Here is a 21406-nt window from a genome sequence, read left to right as displayed (position 1 = left end):
GAAAGGAAGGAAAGAATGAATACAATAATTGGGAAGCATAGTCATGTGGCAAAGGAGGAATAAGGAAGGACGGACTGTATTGGGCTCACACACAAAAATTCGTAAAAGTGGCAAATGTACGAGACAAAAAAAAAAAACTCTGAAACTTATGAGGAATACACGTAGCAAACTACTCGGATGTTTGTGCCAATACTTTTCGGTCGGGTTTTCAAATAAGGAAATAGTCATTGCTTTAGGAGAGATTAACCATATGATGTTTGAAGCGTTGAGTACGACCAGCGACAAAGACTCCTCGCTTTGCGAAGATCCACACCCTGAGGATCAAGCATTTAGGTCCATTTGTTAAAATGTATATTTACTTGTACATTTATGTTTCCAGAATTATTATTTACACATTCATACATTTGTCTTGTTTTTTGTAAATCTAAGTTGAAGTGTTGAATCTGCTGCTCTCCGTCATTCACTTGCATTTACCCAGAGTATGCTAGCTTCTGATTGGTTAGCGTTAGTCAGCTGATAGGGGATCAGGAAGTGTTGTCGCTCTAGCTGCCGTGTATGACGCGTAAAGTTTAAATTAAGAATGAATCCGTCCCATTAACCACCAACGAATCCTCATATTAGACTATAGCTACGCTATGTGTATTTTTCATAAGTTTCTGAGTTTTTGTCTCGCAAATTTTAGTTGAGTTTTTTTCCCGGAATATCACTAATGGCCGCGTTCCAACACTCGCACCGCCATCACAACCGCGCAGGGCGTCTCGACTCTCTGAAATGCTTCGGACAACTGAGGCAGACACACTACACACTCGCACTCGTCGACGGGAAAGCACAACCGAGGGCACAAAAGCGGAAGCTCAAGAAATGGGACGCGCCCCACACGTCGCAAACAGGAAATGGAAACAAAGCTGATGTGTGAAAACCAGGAAGTCGGAAGTCCCGCCTCCTTTGTGGCATAAACCGCATTGGAAAATTATTTTTTAGGCTTTCCTATAGCAGGGGTGCTACACCACATACACCAAAATTTAAGACAAATGAAATCTCAGAGTAGCTTTGAAAGTTGAGCTGGAAAAATCAAATTGTGATGGTTTAAGCTAGCTAGGTGAACCTGAGTCTGACTGGACCCAGAGCAAGAAGAGAGTTTGGCACTTTATAAGGCAAGTACATAGGCTACATGTTTCTCTGGCTTTGGTGGCAATGCTGTTACTATTTTATGTTGTCATGATCTGTCGGTCCTGAATGGATCTGCCTTCCTCCAATCAGCTCTCTCCATCCGATCATGTCTTGACCTTTACAATTGTGCCTTGTCTTGTTAGCCTCAGGCTTTGTTTGGAATCACTCCCTTTTGCGTTACTTTATTTTTATATAACTATTGATGGTATACAATTATTTTGTAGTGAAAGGCAAAGCTTTACAGAAGGTGACACGCACATTCACTAATATAGATATATAATGATTTGTCTTTTGACATCAGCCAAATTTCAAGATTTTCTGAGGTGATGTCACTTCAACCAGCAGGTTTATTGCGCTTGACCAATTTGATTTAAGAATGTGAGAGAGTGAGAAGTGGAAAAAAAACTAAAATGTGCCCAGTGCAGTGCCAAATAACTAGGCTAGAACCCTGATCTTTGACCTCTAACTCTCCCAATCTTGGATGACGTCTCCTGACATTGAAAATCATCTCAAAATTGGTCATAGACAACCAAATGCACACTATATGAGATCCAGTACAAGCTGTAAAACAAATCTGGTCTTTATAATGAATAATGGATTTTTAAATAGCGCTGTTCCAAAGATCTATTTTTTTTTTACTTTGCTAAAAAAAATGTTTTTGTGATGTTTCATACCACCGCAAAGGGCATTGTGTACATCGAAGGAATCGATAAAATTACTCGTTACGTAGAGTTGTGTTTCTCAAATTAAGCACGCTGAAACTACACTAAGCTTGGGAAATGTGTTTATTACAAGTGATTGGGATTACACGATGTACACATATTAATCTTCAAGGCTTTGGTTCTATAAAACTGCAGTATGCAAGTCTGGTGCAGCTGCCGATCCTGTTTTGCTATTCGTTCTGAACAAAATAAATATTACCACTTTTGTTTGTCAAAAGCCAATTGCCAGTGCTACTCAAACTCCGGCCTTTCTTCCGACTCATGTAATCTCTTTATTTTCTCCTAAATGTTTGATATTTTTGATGGTCAGCTTTGATTTCCTGCTGCCACCTCTCTGCCAGTGGCTGCAATATCCACACCGGACAAGTTGATCAAAAAGGGATACCCATGTTGAGCGATTCAGGCATCTTTTCATGCCTCAGTCACTGCTCTGTTTTAAGCTAAATTTAAACTAGAGCAACAATTAGCCAACATGGTAGTTCGGGGCAGGTTGTCTCAGTTATTTTGTTTTTTTTTGTCACATATGCAAAGAATGGGCCAATGTAAAATGCACCTCTGGCAACTCTGTTTACGTATGTCAGAATTGTTCTTCAGGTGACGAGTCTGAAAAGTGAGGAAATTAGTTTGCCAGGTTTTGTTTCATTGTTTAAAAATGGATTTTCCAGTATGCCCACGTCAGAATTGGTTTAAGTTTCATGATGAACCATCCATTCATTAACTGAAATGCTTTATTCTTTTTAAAATTCAAGTTAATCTCACATTTTCAGTTTAAGGGAAGCAAAACAGGCATTTGAGGCTGAGAGCTATGACATGTCAGCAGTTCCTAAGAAGAATCTATTTCATAATATTTTATGTTGAAGTTTGCTCAATTACTATGGTAAAGTTTCAAGATCAACGATAAACAATTTCTCTGGCTGTAAAAAAAAGAAAAGAAAAAGAATAAGGATAATTTTGTCCTTGTTTTATTAGTTGCAAAATGCAGTGTGACATCTTACCCCATATAGTGTGACAACTTACCCTTTTGTGAGGCAGCATATCAAATATTCACTCCCTCTATTTCAGGGATGCTGAAACTGCTGTCCTCGAGGGCTGGAGTCCTGCAGGTTTTAGAGGTTTTCCTACCTGAACTACAGCTGATTTCAATTAACAGAATTGTTATCAGGCTTATGCAGAGCTTGCTGATGAGCTGATCATGAATCAGCTGTGTTGAAGAAGGGAAATATCCAAGACCCTCGAGGACCGGATCTCGCCATCCCTGCTCTATTTGATGGCTTATAACTCTGCACTGGCGCGAAGGTATTAAAATGAGATGAATACAAAAAATATACCTAAGACTTTTATCCGGTATACATTTTGTTTATATATGATGTATTGATTCCAATAAATATATAAAATTATAAAAAGTGATACAACTAGCCCCGGTCTCCCCTACTTAAAAATAAATAAAAAATACGGCATACAAAATTTACCACCAAGAAAATTGTCAGCTGTCTTTTAATGACATTTGCTGCCTTGGATTACATTAAAATACATTGACTGGCAACAAGAAGGGCAGTATGTGAAAACTCATAAGTGCACATTTGGATTTGCATGTATTTACAACAAACACGACACACACTGGTTAAGAGTTGAGCAGGTGTTTTGTTAAAATACTGGAAAATTCAACACACAAGCAAAAAAAAGTCGATCAAACAGTTAAAAGGTGCTCAGGTATATATATACACATTGACCAAAGTAACTAACAAGATTGTGTTGATTATACATACAACTGTGTGTGTTTCTGTGCCATCATCAGTTGAATGCAAATTGGCGACTCGGATGAGACTTTATAAGTACAGTCATTTGAGGTAGACTGCATGGTAATATTCATACTATTACTGTTTTTTTTTGTTTTGTTTTTTTTACTTCTCAATGCATTTTTATCATCAATAGGCCACCCCCTCAGGACATTCCGGAATAATTAATGTAAAATAAACACCATGGGGGTTTCCAGAGCCCTGAGGTAGAAAAAAATGTTGGCTTTTTTTTTTCTTTCCTTTTTAAAAAAATTTTTTTAACCATCATTCCCCTTTAAGAGGAATTTTGGCATTTTGTTTTTTTTTGTTCCGCTGTGATGGACCACTGCACTGCTCCTTGTCTTTCCTAGCCATCAAATGTAGAACACACAACAACACGATATGGTGCTGCTGGCGTCCCGTAACTAACCCCATCCCCGAATCAATTTTTTAACATCAATTTGTTAAAATAAATCCCAAGAACTGCTAACAAGAAAACAATGATTGAAGGCATTGACAGAGCTGGAAGATGACAATCTCTCCTAAAATACAATTCAGTGCAACACAATGGACATAAAAAAAAATTAAAAATTAAAAAACACCAATCTTAACTCACTTGATTGGCATATGTAATATGTAATAATATATATTACATACTTCAATTTTTGTTTGAATCATCCAAATGTAAAATTATCTGAGTGGTTTGGGTCAAGGACTCCAGCGCACCTTCTACATATAAATTATGTAAACAACACAAATGGGATAGACAGTTTATAATGTTATGAAATGAAAGACCCTGTAAAGTAAATTCAGAAATGTCTTTCTTAATACATTATACGTTTGAAGATAATTTTTAAAAACATGTGCAAAGACTAGGAACTACAGTATATGGTACTCAATTGTTATGTACTGTAGCATTAAACTGTTTTTAACAGTTTACCTGATTTTTCGCCTCAGTGGCGCAATTGTGAGTTACTTTTTTTAATATCATTATTAATTACATGTCCTATTTCTATCACTCAATCCTGCAGTTAGCTAGCTAACTGTGCCTACACCTCGAAATACATCTTCCCTGGATGCCCCAATTTACACAACAGCCAATGTCATCTAAACATTTCCAAGCAGGTAGGTGACGCAGTGGTCGAAAGGAGAGGAGCCCCGGTTAGCTTGCGCGCAAGCTAGTGGCTAGCGCCTCTCGTTATGTCATGGACAGACCGTGTGATACTGTGTGACATGTTCGAGCCATTGCAGGCTTTAAGTGGATAGGCAGGGAGGTGTAGGCATAAGAATGATGCTTGTAGCATCCAATTTTGATCATCTAATGATCCTTTTTTTTTTTTTTTTTTTAATCATTCAAATCTGGCCATTTAGCTATACTTCTCTTTGATATGTCAAATGTAGAATATTTATTTTCACTTTACAGGGACTTTCAAACTTACTATTGGCAACAACAAAAAATATATATTCTCAGTGTTGGTAATTCATCAATCAGAACATTTTCAGTGCTGTACATTCATTATCACCTGTGTCGCTTGCCAGGCACCCCCTTACAGTGCTTTGCAACCATCTTGGTCAGGTCTATACAAACACAGAAATTTTAACACAAACATACATTTTCATATGTGCTTTGACCTTTTGTCCACATGCAAACTCTGATTGAGGTCTGTGAGTCAACTAACTTTTGGGAGGGGAAAACTCTCCAAAACTAATTTTTGAAGTGTTTGCGCCTTGTAAAACCCCCAAAAAATAAAAAAATGTTTTCCTTGTGCCGCCTGCTGCGGCTGACTACCTACAGACTAGAGCCATGGTGTCGAGGGAATCATTAACTCTGGAGTTGCGAAATTTAATTTAAAGTATATAATATGTATGATCTGTCCACAAGTTAGTACTTATGGTACATCTTGTTGAGATATCTTGACATTATATTAGGTTTCACAAACGTTTTCCTGAGTTTCTGTTTGGTTTTAGGGGTCACGGCCCAGGATACCGGTATATTGTTGCGCCGGTAACTATATTGAAACCATTACTAACTTGCAAGGGTTGAACACATTGGTTTAAAGCTCATACATTTCCAACAATTCTATCTATGAATGTCGACTATATGATGCAAATGAAAATCAGAAAGCACCTCAGAAAGCACCAAATCTCGCGTGTCCACCGTCCTCAAGGATTGAAAAGTGTGGCCAATTTCTTTATTTTTGCTGTCGACTGAAAACATTTGGGTTTGACAGCAATTGTAATACATCTACTGTCCATGCTGATTTTTCATGTTTGTAATTTATTTTCAAATACTACATTTATAACATTTAGTGGCATAATTACTTAACTTACTGTATAAATGAAGTACCATTTACCAGTACCAGTACCAAAATGAACACCTGAGAGCTGTGTCTACCCGAGAAAAATAAGTAATTATTCGCCATCATCCGAGCAAGAAGTAGAAGTTGTGATCTGATACAGATGTAAATATGTGGAAAGAAATAAAAGCTGAAATGTTGATGTCATATTCAGTTTTTGATGTCAAGACCAAATGCTTTGCTCACATAAAGGAATTGGCCTCACTGTTACCATACTTTTGGAAGGAAGTGTAGTTGTATGCATGTATATATACAGTGCTAATATAAATATTATACAAATGTATTAGACCACCACCGGGTTGGACGTTTATTCTACAAATTCCCAAAATGAACACCATTGGTAAATACAGTACAATTAAAAAAAATAGTTTTCTGTGGTTCATTCATATATTAGCTCTTTAAATTAAATATTTTTTAATGCAGAATTATTTTATCCAGGAATTTTCCAATTGACTGTACTGTACAAAATTGTTGGGGCGGGGGTGGGAGTAAAATATGAATGCATATTAGACCTTGATTACTATGTCAAATTATGGCATGGAGAGCTCAGTGAAATTGAAAGTCAGCATTACAGCACTTCATAATGCCAGATGGTCTCTACTTTCTTTTCTAACAGGTGGTCTAATAAATTTGTTACGAATCATATATATTAGGGGTGTAACAATATGCCAATCCTCTTAGAAATTAAAGTAGTGCGCCCATATTGAATCATTTCCAGTGTGGTTACTGTGTAACTCCCTCTTTCCCTTATTCATCTATATTCTTGCTAGTTTACCATTTCGTTTACTCTTCACTGTATTGTGGCTAGACTACTCTTACTCATTTTCTGTTTATTTTGCAATTTTACATATATGTTAGCTTTGGCAGTTAGCATGGCTTCTGTGGCCCCCATTCTACGGTGCTCAGTGTCACATTGTTTACTCCTTGAACTCGTGTAGCAATAATGGTACTTGTAATGAGTGGAAGTCACAGCTTTTGCTAACCAACATGCTAGCCAGTGAAGAGCTAGTTAGCTTATCATTTAGCATTCCCTCAATGGCTACAGAGAAATCAGGGAGGCCGGGTGACATTTTGGACAGAGCGCACTTCTGTTCTTATTTAAAAACTGTAAATACATTTATTGCTTTGGCTCACTCTGAAGAGGCCGGGAGATGCTTTTTAATTGCCGACGTTTGCTTTAGTTTTTTTCTCTCCCCATACTGCACTGATATTTACGCGTCACGGTGTCTGTACCTGTTCTTACCGAATGTTCTGTACCAAAAAATACACAATCAAATACATGTAGCCTATTGTTACACCCCTGGTACATATACATGTACAGTGTATATACAAAATCCTGCAACGCCGGTGTGAATTATTTTCTGTGAGACGAGACTTTAGGCTAATTGTTCGTTTCTTTCTTCGCCCCTCCAGCACAATGTGTCTACCCTGAAGAAAATGGCCTCGTTACATCAAGTATGTCCTTTCATTGTCTGCACCCAAACACTTTGTTCCACTCAGAGTGCATATCAATCTCTTTTTGCGATACACTGGCATGAAATTTACAAAAGACCCTTTCAAAGTCTTGGTAGGTTAGTGGCCGAATCATACTGGCCATCTCCATGCCCTGTTGTGTGTATATGTGCAACCGACCCACATGGGCTTCCTGGCAAAGTCTGGACAGGTCAAGTCCCGAGAAACCTTCAGTGCGTTGGACAAGCAGTGCCAGCTCCTCCTCACTCATGCAGTATTTATGCTGGGATTGGGTGAGAAACTGGCTGACTATCTGGTGTCTGGCTACACTATCGGGCAGGGAAACCAAAACCCGCCGGGCGAAGTACCTATGCAACCCCTCATCTATGTCCTGGGGTCTACTTGTGGAGCAAACCACTAATACTTGGTGCCTTCCATCCACACCTGAGCCCATTAGAAGTGAGTCCAGCTGGGAAAGCAGCTCCCCCTTTAGTCTGTGAATGGGACTTTCTTCAGTGAGTTGCGCCGAAAGCAGCATGTCCACCTCACTGATGAACAGTACAGAGGGTTGACGGCAGCGAGCTACCAGGAAGGACGCGCGGATAATTTCCTCACCATCTGTCAGCCACTTGGTGACTAAAGTAGACCCACTGAGTAGAAGTAATGATGCCCCAAGCTGGATGGCCAGGCAACGGCCGAGCAATGTCCTGCCACTGCCTCTTGGGCCAAACAGCAGCACACAACGTGGAATGGATCCTAAGCTTCTAAACATGTCAGGGCGTAGTATGGGCCAGAGAACTTCCTCTTTCAGAGTCGCTTTGGCCAGTTCTAAGCCTGCAATGTCACTCCAGTCCATAGGAGGGCCATGCTGAACAATTTCAGAGGTGACCATGTCTAAAAGGTGTGGGTCACAGCTTTTTAACTGCTCTTCAGCAGAGCGTGAGGAGGACATGGTTGAAGAGGAGAGAACACCTGAGTGGGAGTGACGGATACGATGATCTTCAGCACTTTGATCACTGAGGGCCGGGGATATAAAGTTGGCGATAGAGTCTGCCATGCGAGAACCCCCGAGTGAGGAAGAGACATAGGGTGACGGAGATAGTGGGTTGGGAGTCGCCTGGCTGCTATACTTTCTCTGCTGCACCTGCTGCTCCTCCGACGGCAGTGTGGACTGCTTCTCAGAACTTCGAGTAAAACCACTGCCAATGGGACTATTACAGTTTCTGTTTGTGCTGCTGCTGTCTGCCACTCTGTACATTGGGCTTTCCGTTGAGCTCCGAGTCTGGTCATAACCAAAGTTTGCATAAGAGGAGTCAATGTCTCCCTGGCCTGTCACGTAGAAGGCTTTCCTCTTCAGCAAGTTGGAGGAGCAACTGCTAAGCGGGCTTGGGGTGATTGGGGGCAAGTTATGGTTATGGTATGGATAAGGGGGCAGGGGTGTTGGTGCAGCAATGCCCGAGGGGAGGTATGAGGATGGTCGGGGCACTCCTCCAGTGCTGTATCCAGGCCCGACTGAGTTCTGGGCAGGGTATCCTGCAGGAGTGTAATTATAACTAGACAAGTTTGGTGAGCCTCCGTTGTATGCTGGGACTAATGTAGAGTGAGATGGTGGTGGAGGTGGTTGCAGGAGTACAGAGTTGTGCAATGGGGATGGATGTGCAGCAGACTGTGAATTGTAACTACTTTGCAAGTAGGAACCGCTGTAAGTGACGTCAAAGTCCTGAGAAGGCAATGAGGATGAGTGGAGTGTGGTGGCAGTGTGGCTTCCACAGCTGCTGCTGGAGTAGCTGGGCTCACTCAGAGTGCTGGAGGCAAGACCAGGAGAGCTACACAAACCAGTTACCACCTCAGGAGCTGCTGCAACACCGCCCTTGCGGATGGGAACCACCTCAGGTATGCAGCTCATAGGATAGACACCGTCCTGCCAGGGTTCCGATTCACCCTTCCGTCCGTTTATCCCTCCTGGGATAGGATATCCTTCGGGATAGGAGACCGGCAACTCCAGGATGCCGGAATATTTCTCTGCATATTTCTTGAGCATGTTGGAGGCGGTGAGAGCAGAGATGTCATCGTTTGCCCAGGCATACTGGTAGGCGGCGGAGCACTGTAGGTGGCCTGGCACTACACGGTATGGCTCTGCTTTGTGTGCTGGGGAGCATGTGGTCGAAGAGATGTCAAAATGCTGTTCAGCCCACTGGCTTTGCTCGGGATGCCACTGCATCTTTAACCCTAGAAAAAAAAGAACACAGGGAAAATACAGTAAATGCAATTAGGACTCAAACTTCAAACGTCTTACAATTCATAGAATGCCGTGTGGTCTCATAAACTAACGGTGAACCTGACTGTTCTTCTGAAAATTAGATCCCGGAACCACACCCGAATAAAATGGTGGCCTCCAGTGTGCTGGCACCTTCAATTCCTGCAGCTTCCCAGTCAATTTTCAAGTTTTTATTCATTAATTTGTTTGCAATTTACAGAAATAAATTTTATATTTACACAAATGTTATCCTGGATTTCAAGTACTGTGGTACCTTGAGCTTAATTTGCAGAGGGGGGCATTCCATCAATCCGTCAATAACAAACGGCCATTTTGTTGATGATTGCCAATTGATGGGAAACTTAAAAAAAAAAAAAAAAAGACAATCTAAGCATTACTGACGTAGTGACGAATGACGGAGCATTGACGGATGCCCACTTCGAATGACAGAAACATTGACGGACGGTTACTTTGCTGAGCAATGACGAATGACGGATTGATGATTACAATGCGGTTAGGCTTGAAATTTTGATGGACTGACTATGACGGACGAGTGTCCCGACTGTTGATGGCTGCCGAATGACGGACGCTCAAAATTCATTGACGCGCCCACCTCTGTTGATTTCTTCCATGACTAAACTTGTATCGTAGTTTACTTGGATGAGTGAATGTGAATTTAAAAGAACTGAAATTCAAGTAATCGGTTCCAGCCCCGGAAAATAGCCAACATTTTTGTTACATGTTTTAAATAGAGAATAATGGAGGGAAAAAAAAGACGATATTGAAAATTATAAATGTCAAATCTAATAAAATCAAAGGATGAGAGAAGAAAATGTAAAGGAATAAACTGGTTTCATAATGCGTAATTAAATAAAGTTAAATTAAGTCACACACACACACTGCAGTAATCATGTAATGAAGTGGGCCTTTAAGAGGTGTGGTCTACTGAGTGACATCAAGAGTTAGCATCAACCATGTTGGCCGTTTACCATGTGGTTAGCGCGTTTACGTCATGCTCCTTGCAAATGCTTTCATTTTGTATTTCGTCAAACCGTATGTCCTATTCTTTAGACACCTTTGGCTCAGCTTGTTTTTTTTATGTGCAGATCTGAAGCCTGCTAATAACTCAAAATCTGGCTAGAAGCACAAAGTAAAACAAATAAATACCAATAAAAAGCAACGGCTCATGACTCGAAAAACTTATTCACGGTACCGCTTTTGGGGAAACCTATCAGGTATATAATCCTATAGCAGAGTCTGGTCTATGGCCCCTTAATGCACCCTGGCTAGACCAATAAGACCCTGGCCCTCAGAGGGTCACGCTATAATCGCCTGCTCATCTGAGGTGGCTAGAGATGGTCTTAAAAAAAAAAAAGTGCCCAAAAAAAGTGCCTTAACGAGCAGCCTCACACAAACCCATCAGATTTCTTCAAACACGTAATCAGACACACGCTAGCTCTCGTTCACTGACCCAGATGGACAAACACAGGCATGCGATGCTGTGGCGATTGCTGCAGGGTATGAATCACAATACATTGTGTCTGAAGCGTTGCTTCCTTCCTGTATAGTTCCACCTTGACCTCTTCTCTGTAGTACCTCCCCCAGTCTGCCTTGCTACCATTACTGCCTTTCCTCCTTACTTAAATCCTGCAAATTGTGCACACCCAATCTCAACCACCGGATTTTTTTTTTTTTTTTGATATATGTATTTCTAATGACCACCTTTTATTTTCACAATATTTATAATTCCTATTTTTAGTCTGCCTCAGCTCTTGTTTCCTAGCCACCGCCCCCGCCTTCCTTATTTACTGCGCTCGCTCTTCCCCACCTCCCTTTGCGCTATCTCATCTCCGGCTACTTTCACCTGCCCCCTGCCAACCCTCTTTTATTGCCTCGGGAGGCTGGTGGGGGACTGTTTCCTTTAATCCCAGCCAGCGCCATCTGTAAACATGGACACACTGCCACCAACTCACTCCACAGAGTGCGACTACCAAAGGCTGTGGGAATTAATCACAGCAGATTTCAACCCTTAGTACTACAAAATATAATAAAGGTGTCTTAAAGCCACCTTGCGTCAGTTATTGATTGTCAAGGAGAAATCCACAGTTTGGCATGGGGGGGGGGGGGGGGGGATATTCATGGTGGAGCAATTCTGAGCAACCACTAATCCACTTAAACAACAGCAAATAAAAAAAATATACTGCCACATTCTTTGGTTTGTTTAGGAACAAAACAGTTCAGGGGAAGGATCACAAGTCCCCAGACTATTTTCTCCTCTCCAAACATCTCTCAGCAGCCGCAAGTGGCTAATTAGCACGTTGGTAATCTGCTAATTGCATTCATTTCTAACATTTTAGCCAAGACGAGCCTGGCAGGGGCCGGCAAACCTGTCAGACACTCAGTGCAGTGAGAAGCCTTACAAGTCTGCTAACTCCCTAGACACTAACATGCACCCTGATAGTAAACAATCCAGTTTTGCGGTTGATCTTTTTATGAAACTGTAACAACAATAATTTTGGGGGGATTTTTCATGATAGGTAGTTTTTATTTTATTTTGACTTTTGTTTTTTAAATTCTTAGTTTTAATCTCTCTCACTAATCAACCAAATCGCCCTCACACTGCACAACTCCTCAGTGTTTACAATCTAGTATCATATCACATAGGGGTGGGAATCTTTGAATGGCTCACAATTTGATTCCGATTTTTAGGTCTGCGATTCGATTCAGAATAAATTTTCGATTAAGAAAGATTTTTGATTCAAAATGATTTGATTGACAAGGATTTTTGCTTCAATCTATAGATGTGCAAGGAATTGTAATGATCTACTCCAGTCTGACTAGCTAATGCTAATTAGCGCGCTACTCGCGACACTTTTTTTACTCAAAAAAACGGCTACCACACTGCAAAAAAAACCTACTTTTATTGGAATAACTTGATCGTGACTTTTTCCTTCTACTCTCTAATGTGGCTACAACTTAACAGTGTATTAGACCACGTGGAACCACACTGCCCCAAAGTGGCCAAATTGGATACAACATGAACAGCGCTCCAAATAAAGGCACACACAGACAAAGGCAAGACAGTATAAAATAATTGAAATAAAAATCGATTTTGGGACATTTCAAATCGATTCTGAATCGTACTAAATGATGATCGTGATTCTTATGAGAATCGATTTTTTGGCACACCCCTAATATCACATGCTTTGTGCAGGCATACAGCCAAGCGCCGTGAAGTACAGCATATAGATGAGCTGCTTTGGTTGTTGTATATATTGTTGATACTCAACATAACGTGCTTGTACAATATTGAAATCCTATATACATCAACCACAAATACAATAGCATTTAATTCCAGCAAAAAAATATACTGTGTATTGTGTTTCACAAGTTTATTAGACCACCAGCCAATGTGAGGTCCTGGATAATAGTTAATAGAAATGTATGTAGAAACTATTTAACAGGAATTACATTTTTAATGCAAAAATGTATTTGTGTTAGCTATGACTTTTCGAAATCATTGCTTTACAAGAAACAAAAGTAAAGCACATTATTTATTGATTATAATGTTACATTATAGTTATTGAATTGAAATCTTTTAGTGTTTCGGTGTCATGCTTGATAAATTTAGCCCAATCCTTTCCATAAAAAAGAAAAAGCCTCTGACCCATTTTGATAGCATTGGCTTTAACGACTACTCGTAAAGCACGTTTACCTTATTCATTGGAATTTCTTACATTGGTTGAAAAGTAACTACACACACTTTGCAGAGTGAACCTCAACAAACAACAAAAGTTTGGATTAAGTTCATAAAGCCTCAAACGCTGGTGCCAAAGTTAAATCCACACAAACTCTTTTGATTTACCCCATATTTGTCATTTTGCATTCAATTAAACTTCTTACCTTCTTTTTTTTTTTTTTTTTGGCCAGCATATAATTATTCCCATCAGTCCCACCGTCCACATGCTTCAAGCTAGCTGCCCATTAGTGTGCATGTGTACAGTTAGTAAACAGATCTTTAGCAGAGGCGCTAATGAGCTCTTTTAAGTGTAGTACCGCACCAACGTTCTGCCAGCCGGCTACGAGAGCTTAACTGTCCGTTTTGCTCATGTCCCACTAATGTTGTATGCACGTGTGTGTGTGTGTGTGTAAAACAAAGTGGGACGTGGTATCATGTGCAAAGAGGACATAATCGGATTACCGCTAACACACAACTGAAATGCTCATACTGACACGTAACTCAAATATTCTAAAATAGGACTACTGAAATGCTTTCACAAGCAGTACTGAAACACACACACACGTCGGGACATTGCATTGACCTAATGCATTTCCTAGCCCTTGACCCGAACCTTAACTATCACAACTGATTGCCTAATCCTAACCCTTATCCCAACCAAAACCCAATTCAAATCTAAACTCTAAAACCGAGACTTGACCCTCAAAAAGAGGTCTGGACTAATGGGGCCCACCAAAATTTACCCACAAGGACTCGCGGTCCTCACAATTATAGTAAAAACCCAGAAAATGGTTCCCGCTCTCTCTCACACACACACACACACACACACACACACAACTGAGAGAATATTTTACAATATTATATGAGAGCATTTTAGCATATTGTGCGAGATAATTTTGTTTAGTACGATGAACTAAGAACCACTAACTTGAGACGGTTCTTGTCACCTGCACTGATGGTAGCAAAGACCTTTCGACATCGTTGGTCGCAGATCTGTGCAAGGATAACATAGAAAACGTACTGACTTAAATATGTATATAATTATCATTCTACGGTAATACATAGAACGGTCGGGCACCCTTGTCTTTGACCGTTTAAATTAAGAGACCTTGTAGTGTGGCATATTCATTTTTAATATCACTTGGCATGAAATAATAAAAATGGACAGAAGTGAAATTTGAGAACTGGGAACTACAATTGAAGTACTCCATTCGAGAAATGCTAAAAGAGCCGATAAAGTATCGTCTCCATTGCCTCACTTTTCCATCCAAACAAAAACAAAGCGGAATCCAAATGCACTTTGAAGTCGAATTTGAGCTCATCCTCAGCTCGCCACGGTGACAAGCAGTCTGTCAAAAGCAAAAACAACAACAGATGAGGGAAGTAAACAGAGTGAGTTCAAAGTCTCCGATGCTTGAGCGCTGACCCGAAGAAATGAGCTGTCACCAACTCAAAGGCAGTAAGGGGCTGCTGGTGCTTGGCTGCTGTAAAGATGACAGCTTGCAGCGGCAATATAAAGATACTTGACACATGTCAGGATCTTTTAAGAAAAAAAAAAAATCTAATATTCATGATAATCAATGCTCCTTGACATCACGGTGTGACCATCAAACTCCAATCAGCGGAATCATCAGAAGATCAGCTTTGACAAGTTTACCAGCGCTAGATAAATCCAAAATATCATGAGACGATCCGCAAAGCTTTTGTTAACAGTGTCGCTAAATTTAGTCCGACAAACGAAACAGATACACAAAGCAGTCTTTTTTTCTTTTTTTTTCGCAAGCTTGACAGGTGAAAAATGTCATTGACATACTGCTCACACCTCTCTCCCAGAAAAACAATAGTGTAAATGCTAACAGCAGAAATATCAAAAGAGATTCTACACAAATACAAAATGAAAACACTTGCAAGGAGCATGGCGAAGATCCTCAAACTGAACTAGCCGCTGAACTCGGGTCCTGGCTCACTAGGCCACACACGATTTGTGTATGCGTGTTTCATGTTAGGCTTACTTTTTAAATAACATTTATTTATTTAGCTTTTTGTTCTTTTTATATTTTTACATTATAATGCTATTTTACTTTATTTTTGTACACACACAAAAGGCGAAAATTCTGCTAAGTAGAGGTTGATTTATTTTTTTTATTTTTTATTTTTTTTTTAATTTTAGGGTGGGGGTTTACAACTCTATTAAACCATTACCAACTCCCCACACAGCTCTCCATCCATCCATCCATTATCTACTGCTTATACCGAGCAGCGTGTGAGCGGATGTGCATGCCACCCCCCCCTGCAGCACACGAGGACGACAATCAAACATCGGCTCAATAACTACGTTCAAGTTTTCTTTTTAATCTGCAAATGGCGTTCTTTGACCAGAAAGCCGGTTACAAATGTCACAAATGAAAATCCGCAATAGAGTGAATCTGCAATAACCAAACAGCGAAGCAGCGAAGGAACACTGTAATGGCTTTTCAGTTCATTTCAACGGGGAAAATGGATTGATATAAAGTGGAGCACCGCTATTTGCAAGGGAAAGGGAGCAGGGGGGCCCGCCAAAATCCACATATACCGTAAAAATCCTGCAAATAACTATTTTTGATGCGGCAAAACTTCGACATTGTTCATTGCGAATCATTCCGGTTTTTAAGTATCAACTCATTCAGGACATCTTGGGAGCTATTAACATTCCAAAATCTCCACAATTCAAAATTATGTACAGGGAAAAAGTTCAATAAAGGCATTCAAAGAAATTTAACATTTTATTCACATACTGACACTATTTAAATATAAATGTCCGTGCAACTATGACCTTATTTTCTTTCTTTTTTTTTTCTAATTGAACTTGTATGTAGTTGGCAGATCAATGCACTCTCGACAGCCCAAAAACGTATGTTCGTACTCAAAGAAGTTCATATTTTAGTCGGGAAAACCTATATTCTAATACGACAACTTATAACGAAGCTTTTCTCTAGCTAATAAACAGTATACTTTTATTATTTTTGCTCTCTGAGAAGGAATCTAGAGTATCGAGATCTAGAAGCCCGTGATGAAATCCACTAAACGACAAGTAAAACAGAGCCCACACACAAGTTTTAACAAATACACAAATTGGCGTCACTTTCAATAAAACTCCACTCTGCTACTTAACACCTTTTACAAGTCGCGCACATCTATTTTTAGCCACAACTGTGATTAAAAACACTCGCACTGTCAACCGCTGCCAGCCGTAGAATCACAACAAAAGATTTAAGGCACCGTCTACGTAAATTTGCTTGGACAAGACAGACACGTGAGTGGGGGGGGGGGTTAAATGGGGAGGGCGCCGTTAAACAAATGCTCAGGATCAAGGAAATTGTGCATGGCTTTGTTTGGCGTTTCCGAGACAAAACTGAGAGAATTGCAGCTTAGGCGTGTGCGTTTGTGTGTGTCAATAATAGGTGGGGGTGTGATGGTTCCGTCTGTCAGCGATTCCATTTCCTGTGGCTAGTGCAGCATGGCTAATCGCATGAGCATCCCAAGTATGTAAACACACACTAACACACACACACTGTAAATGTTTGGCCTACTGAAGCAAACACGTTTTTTTTATTTTTTTATTATTATATATTATTTTTTATGTTAAAATAAACATTTATGAAGACTTTTACCACCGCTGACATGTATATTTATTAGTGATATTAATAAACCCTCCTAAAAATACATAAAATAATAATAATAATAATAATAATAATAGTAATGTTTGTTTATGTGTAACAAGGAAAAGATTGACAGGAATTTTAAAATGAAACAAGAAAAATAACACTCCTAAAAAAAATATATATATATATTAAAAAAAAATCACGGTTTGGGTATTATATGTAGCAAGGACCAGACTGACAGGAATTTTAAAATTAAACCCAAAAAAATAACACCCCTAAAAATGTAAACTATTAAAATCACGGTTTGGTTATTATGTGTAACAAGGAACAGACTGACTGGAATTAAAAAAAATAAAAATACAAACTGCTAGCAATACATTCACCAAAATGCAAGTGCAAACGTTTTTCACTGTAGGCAGGTGGTACAGTAACAGTTTAAACCAGAATTATGACACTATAAAAACACCAAGGGCATTTGTTATTGCTTCGTCTCGGTCTGAAGAGCCCGGGAGAGACTGTCAGTGCAAGTTGCTTTTGCACCTTGTTATGCTATTTTTTTTTTTTTTGTAATTCTTTCTTTTTTTTTTGCTGTGCTGCTCTGGTTTGAGCCGATAAGCTTGACATACAAGAAAACGTATTTGGCAGTCAAATGTCGTAGATAGGCAATCAAATAGCATCAGTGTCACGGTTTTATATCCGTTTAAGCAACAGATATTTCAACACAAACTGTCGAACAACACATGTAGGCGTATAATTATAACAATACTCACAGGCATATGCTTATATTACAGCGATTTACTGAACAATTGTGACCGTTATAAATGTTTTTAATTTTTTTTTTATGCTAGAGCATACGGAAGGCTTTGATGCAGTCCCTCTGAACTGAAGAGAAAGCTTTAAAAAAATGGTGGTTATTACAAAAACGGCCATCAGGTGGCAGTAGAGTGTAAGAGGTCAACCAAGGCCATGTTGCAAAAAGGCTTTTTCCCCCCAGTGTTTTAAACAGATTTGTGAATGATAAAACTTCAAATCAAATGCTAATTGCTGCAGAACGAATACGGATAGACATTCACTTTTTTTTCCTGATCAAAAAAGAAACTCTAATCCATGTTTTTATAGCAATAGAACACTATATTCTTTGGGCCTTGCAAATTCTGTCCAGATCCAGTAAAACAGCTGGGAGCGAAGGGGGTTGCTTCAGTGAAAATGGCTGGGAGTTAATGAGTTAAAGCATAACTCAACACTTAATCAGCTTTTTTTGCTGATAAACTGTATGAACTGCTGTCTACAAATGCCGTCTACATGTCCTGGTCATTATTTTTACATTTTAGTACACGTTTGTTTAAAGCTTGATTTGGGGGCAAAAAAAACTTGTTTGGCGTCACCTTAAGGTTAAACACTGAGATAAACACAATCCGGCTGTTTGTTCTCTGATTACACGAGACGATACATACTACGTCACTTATTCCGCATGACGTAGTCGCACCCACAACCCACCGGCTCATTCTCGTACGCGCGTGCTTAAACGGCTTCTTCTTAGCGAGTTGCTGCTGTCAATCACAGCCAGACCACGCCCATCCCTCTTCCCATTCGCAACCCAACGGTCCTCCAGGCAACACCCCCCCCTTTGAGCGCCGATTTCAAATCTTAAGTGAGGGGTGGAGCAAGAGTCTGACTTCCTGTTGAGTAATCCTTTAAAGTCATTGCCAAGGTTATTATTGTTGTTAGCAAAAACGGACTGAAGAAAAAAAAACTGAAACTGCATCTTGTGTTTATAAAATATTAAGCTAACTATAATTACTGTATGGCAAAACTGGAGACAAAAAAATGTCCTTCAATTAATATCATGCAAGAGCGTTTGAGGTTCATTTTAAATGTATTTACTTTGGTACTGCCGTAGCGACAGATGAAGGACAGTCAAACGACAAATACTCAAAAAACAATACAAACTACAGCTAATACTAAAATGAAAACAAAACTAAACTGAAACAAGCCACTTTCAAAAAACACAAACCTAAATAACGCTGATTTAAAAAAAACAAATTCAAAGATTTTAAGAAAACTCCCAAACCAAGCTCATTAATGTATGTTTTTATAAAGTCAAGTACAAGATGCAGAGACTGACTGCTGATCTAATCCAGAACCAACAACGTTCCGCAAACGGTGGCAAATCTCACCACGTAAAAGTCGTCTCTCTGCAAACACAATAATGTGGGTCAACAATGCGAATAAATATGTTTCTTTCAGCGTGACCCAGAGGTTAGCCTCGGAGGGAGCGCACAACGCCAATACCCTCGCCGATGGCCAGATCCATACCTGGGAACCCGCTTTGTTTACCTGTGCGTTGGCTAATTAAAATAGATTTTATGAGCGGAGTCCTAATCCTTGCAGAAATTAGATTGATCCTGCGACCAATGCAAAAAAGAAAAAGAAAAAAAGAGAACCACCAATGAGAGGATTGGGCTACAGAAGAAAGCAGATAATAGAGCGAGCGCACCTCTGTAACCTCATCTAAAGTCGACCATCGCCGTAAATAAAATGAGCTAATTATTGACGCGCTGTCGTTTTTAACCCCACCTATCATGCCACCGTCACCTTGCTGTCGCCCGTCTTGTAAATCTCCGCAAATGTGCCGCTTTTGGACATTAAGTGCTCGCTAAGCGTACTGCATGCATCATATTTCAAGTGATGCTGAGGAGCCGTGTGTGTGTGTGCGTGGAGTGTGGGTTGTAATGGTTATCCATTACCATGCATGCATGGCGACGGCGGCCCGGTGATCATTTTCGAGTGACTCATTTCTGGAAGTAGCAATCTATTGGCCACTTGGAGGGAAGTGTTGGACGGGACTAATCCCAAAACAACCATTCGGGAGGTCACTCGGCGACCCCCCATCCACCCCCCCCCCCCCCCCCCACGCTTGTTATTTGTCTCAGCAAGAAGTACATCATGGCTCGCAAGTCTACAAATCTCAACAGCAAACCATCACTTCATCAAGTATCTTTACATTTTCTGTACAGCTTGCCCGCTTCTCTTACTGAAAGATCTGACATGTCAAAATACACAAAAGATAAAGAATTAAAGCATACTTGATATCTACTTGGCACTTAATAGTTCAAATTGTTGCTGTTTAGTTTAGTTTTGATTTTCCTGCAGCAGCTGTATGTCGTGAGCGGCCTCTCAGTGTTGTCAACGTACGTAACAGTTTTCCAAGCCCGAGTGACTTTTTTTGTTTTTAAACAACATATTTTGTGGATGTTAGAAAATTCTGACTCAGACTTACTCCACACCCAGACTCGAATTTGTATGCAAACAATTAAAAAATATATACATTTTACATGATATTGTATAAGCACGGGGGTGTCAGGTGATTCAAAATTTTTAATCATAATTAATCGCATGGCTTCAATAGTTAACTCACGATTAATTACGTTAATTTTATATATGTTCTAAATGTACAAATAAAATATACAATAAAATAGTTTTCATACTCTTAACATAAATGTAAAAAATAATTGAGTTAAAATTAAAAAGATGTCCTGTACTGTAAACAAACGAGTGTGATATTGATTTGTGTCGAAGCCACTAGATGGCATTATTACATTTGTAAGACATTGGTGACATTTTTCGTTTCATATTAACAAGCTATCTAATCTTTAACATGAAGTAACTTGTGAAATTCTGCACATTTTTTAAATTGTAACATACAACTTGACCCCAGTCTCCACAAATATATGCATTAATATTACATTTATTACTGCTATATTTTGGACTGGAATTCCTCCAATACAGGCTTTACAAGTAAGGGGCGGTCATTAATTAATTTTTTTGTAGTGTTAAAGAAACTTTAACTGCAAAAATACAACTCACAATAACATCTGTATATAACAAAACTTCAAGAACAACAGCTTAGAATAATCAGCACCACCTTTGATTGATTGTTATTAAATTAATTGTAACAAAAACTCTAAGATTCAGAATCGATTTTAAATGTCCCAAAAATCTATTTTAATTATTTTATACCGTCTTGCCCTTGTTTGTGTGTGCCTTTATTTAGAGCACTGTTGATGTTGTACACGATTTGGCCACTTTGGGACAGAGTGGTTCCGCGCGTTCTGATAGCATTAGAAGTTTTTTTTTTTTTTGCAGCGTAGGTAGAGCATATGCTGGTGAGTAATGTTAATATGCTTCTCTGTACACCTTCCTGAAGTGCTGTTCTTTTGAGCGATAAAAGTGCCGCGAGTAGCGCGCTAATTAGCATTAGCGAGTCAATGGCGCTTTCCATTGTGCGTGAGC

General features: G+C 39.6%; 1 protein-coding gene across 2 annotated transcripts in view; it reads right to left on the bottom strand.

Annotated features, from left to right (window-relative positions):
- Positions 1 to 3368: 3368 nt before the first annotated feature.
- LOC147179902 (fidgetin-like) overlaps positions 3369 to 21406 on the bottom strand; it is a 42191-nt gene continuing 24153 nt past the window's right edge. For both annotated transcript variants that reach the window (XM_086070155.1, XM_086070154.1), the window contains exon 3: positions 3369 to 9705. In XM_086070155.1, the coding sequence (XP_085926281.1) occupies positions 7490 to 9705 (2216 nt within the window). In that variant the 3' untranslated portion in view covers positions 3369 to 7489. The remainder of the gene's footprint in view (positions 9706 to 21406) is intronic.

Source organism: Leptonotus elevatus, chromosome 2 (assembly GCF_054856555.1).
Source record: "Leptonotus elevatus isolate MCC_2025b chromosome 2, RoL_Lele_1.0, whole genome shotgun sequence".
Classification (NCBI taxonomy): domain Eukaryota; kingdom Metazoa; phylum Chordata; class Actinopteri; order Syngnathiformes; family Syngnathidae; genus Leptonotus; species Leptonotus elevatus.
The sequence above is the reverse complement of the archived record's forward strand: the minus strand, read 5'-3'. Positions and strand labels throughout refer to the sequence as shown.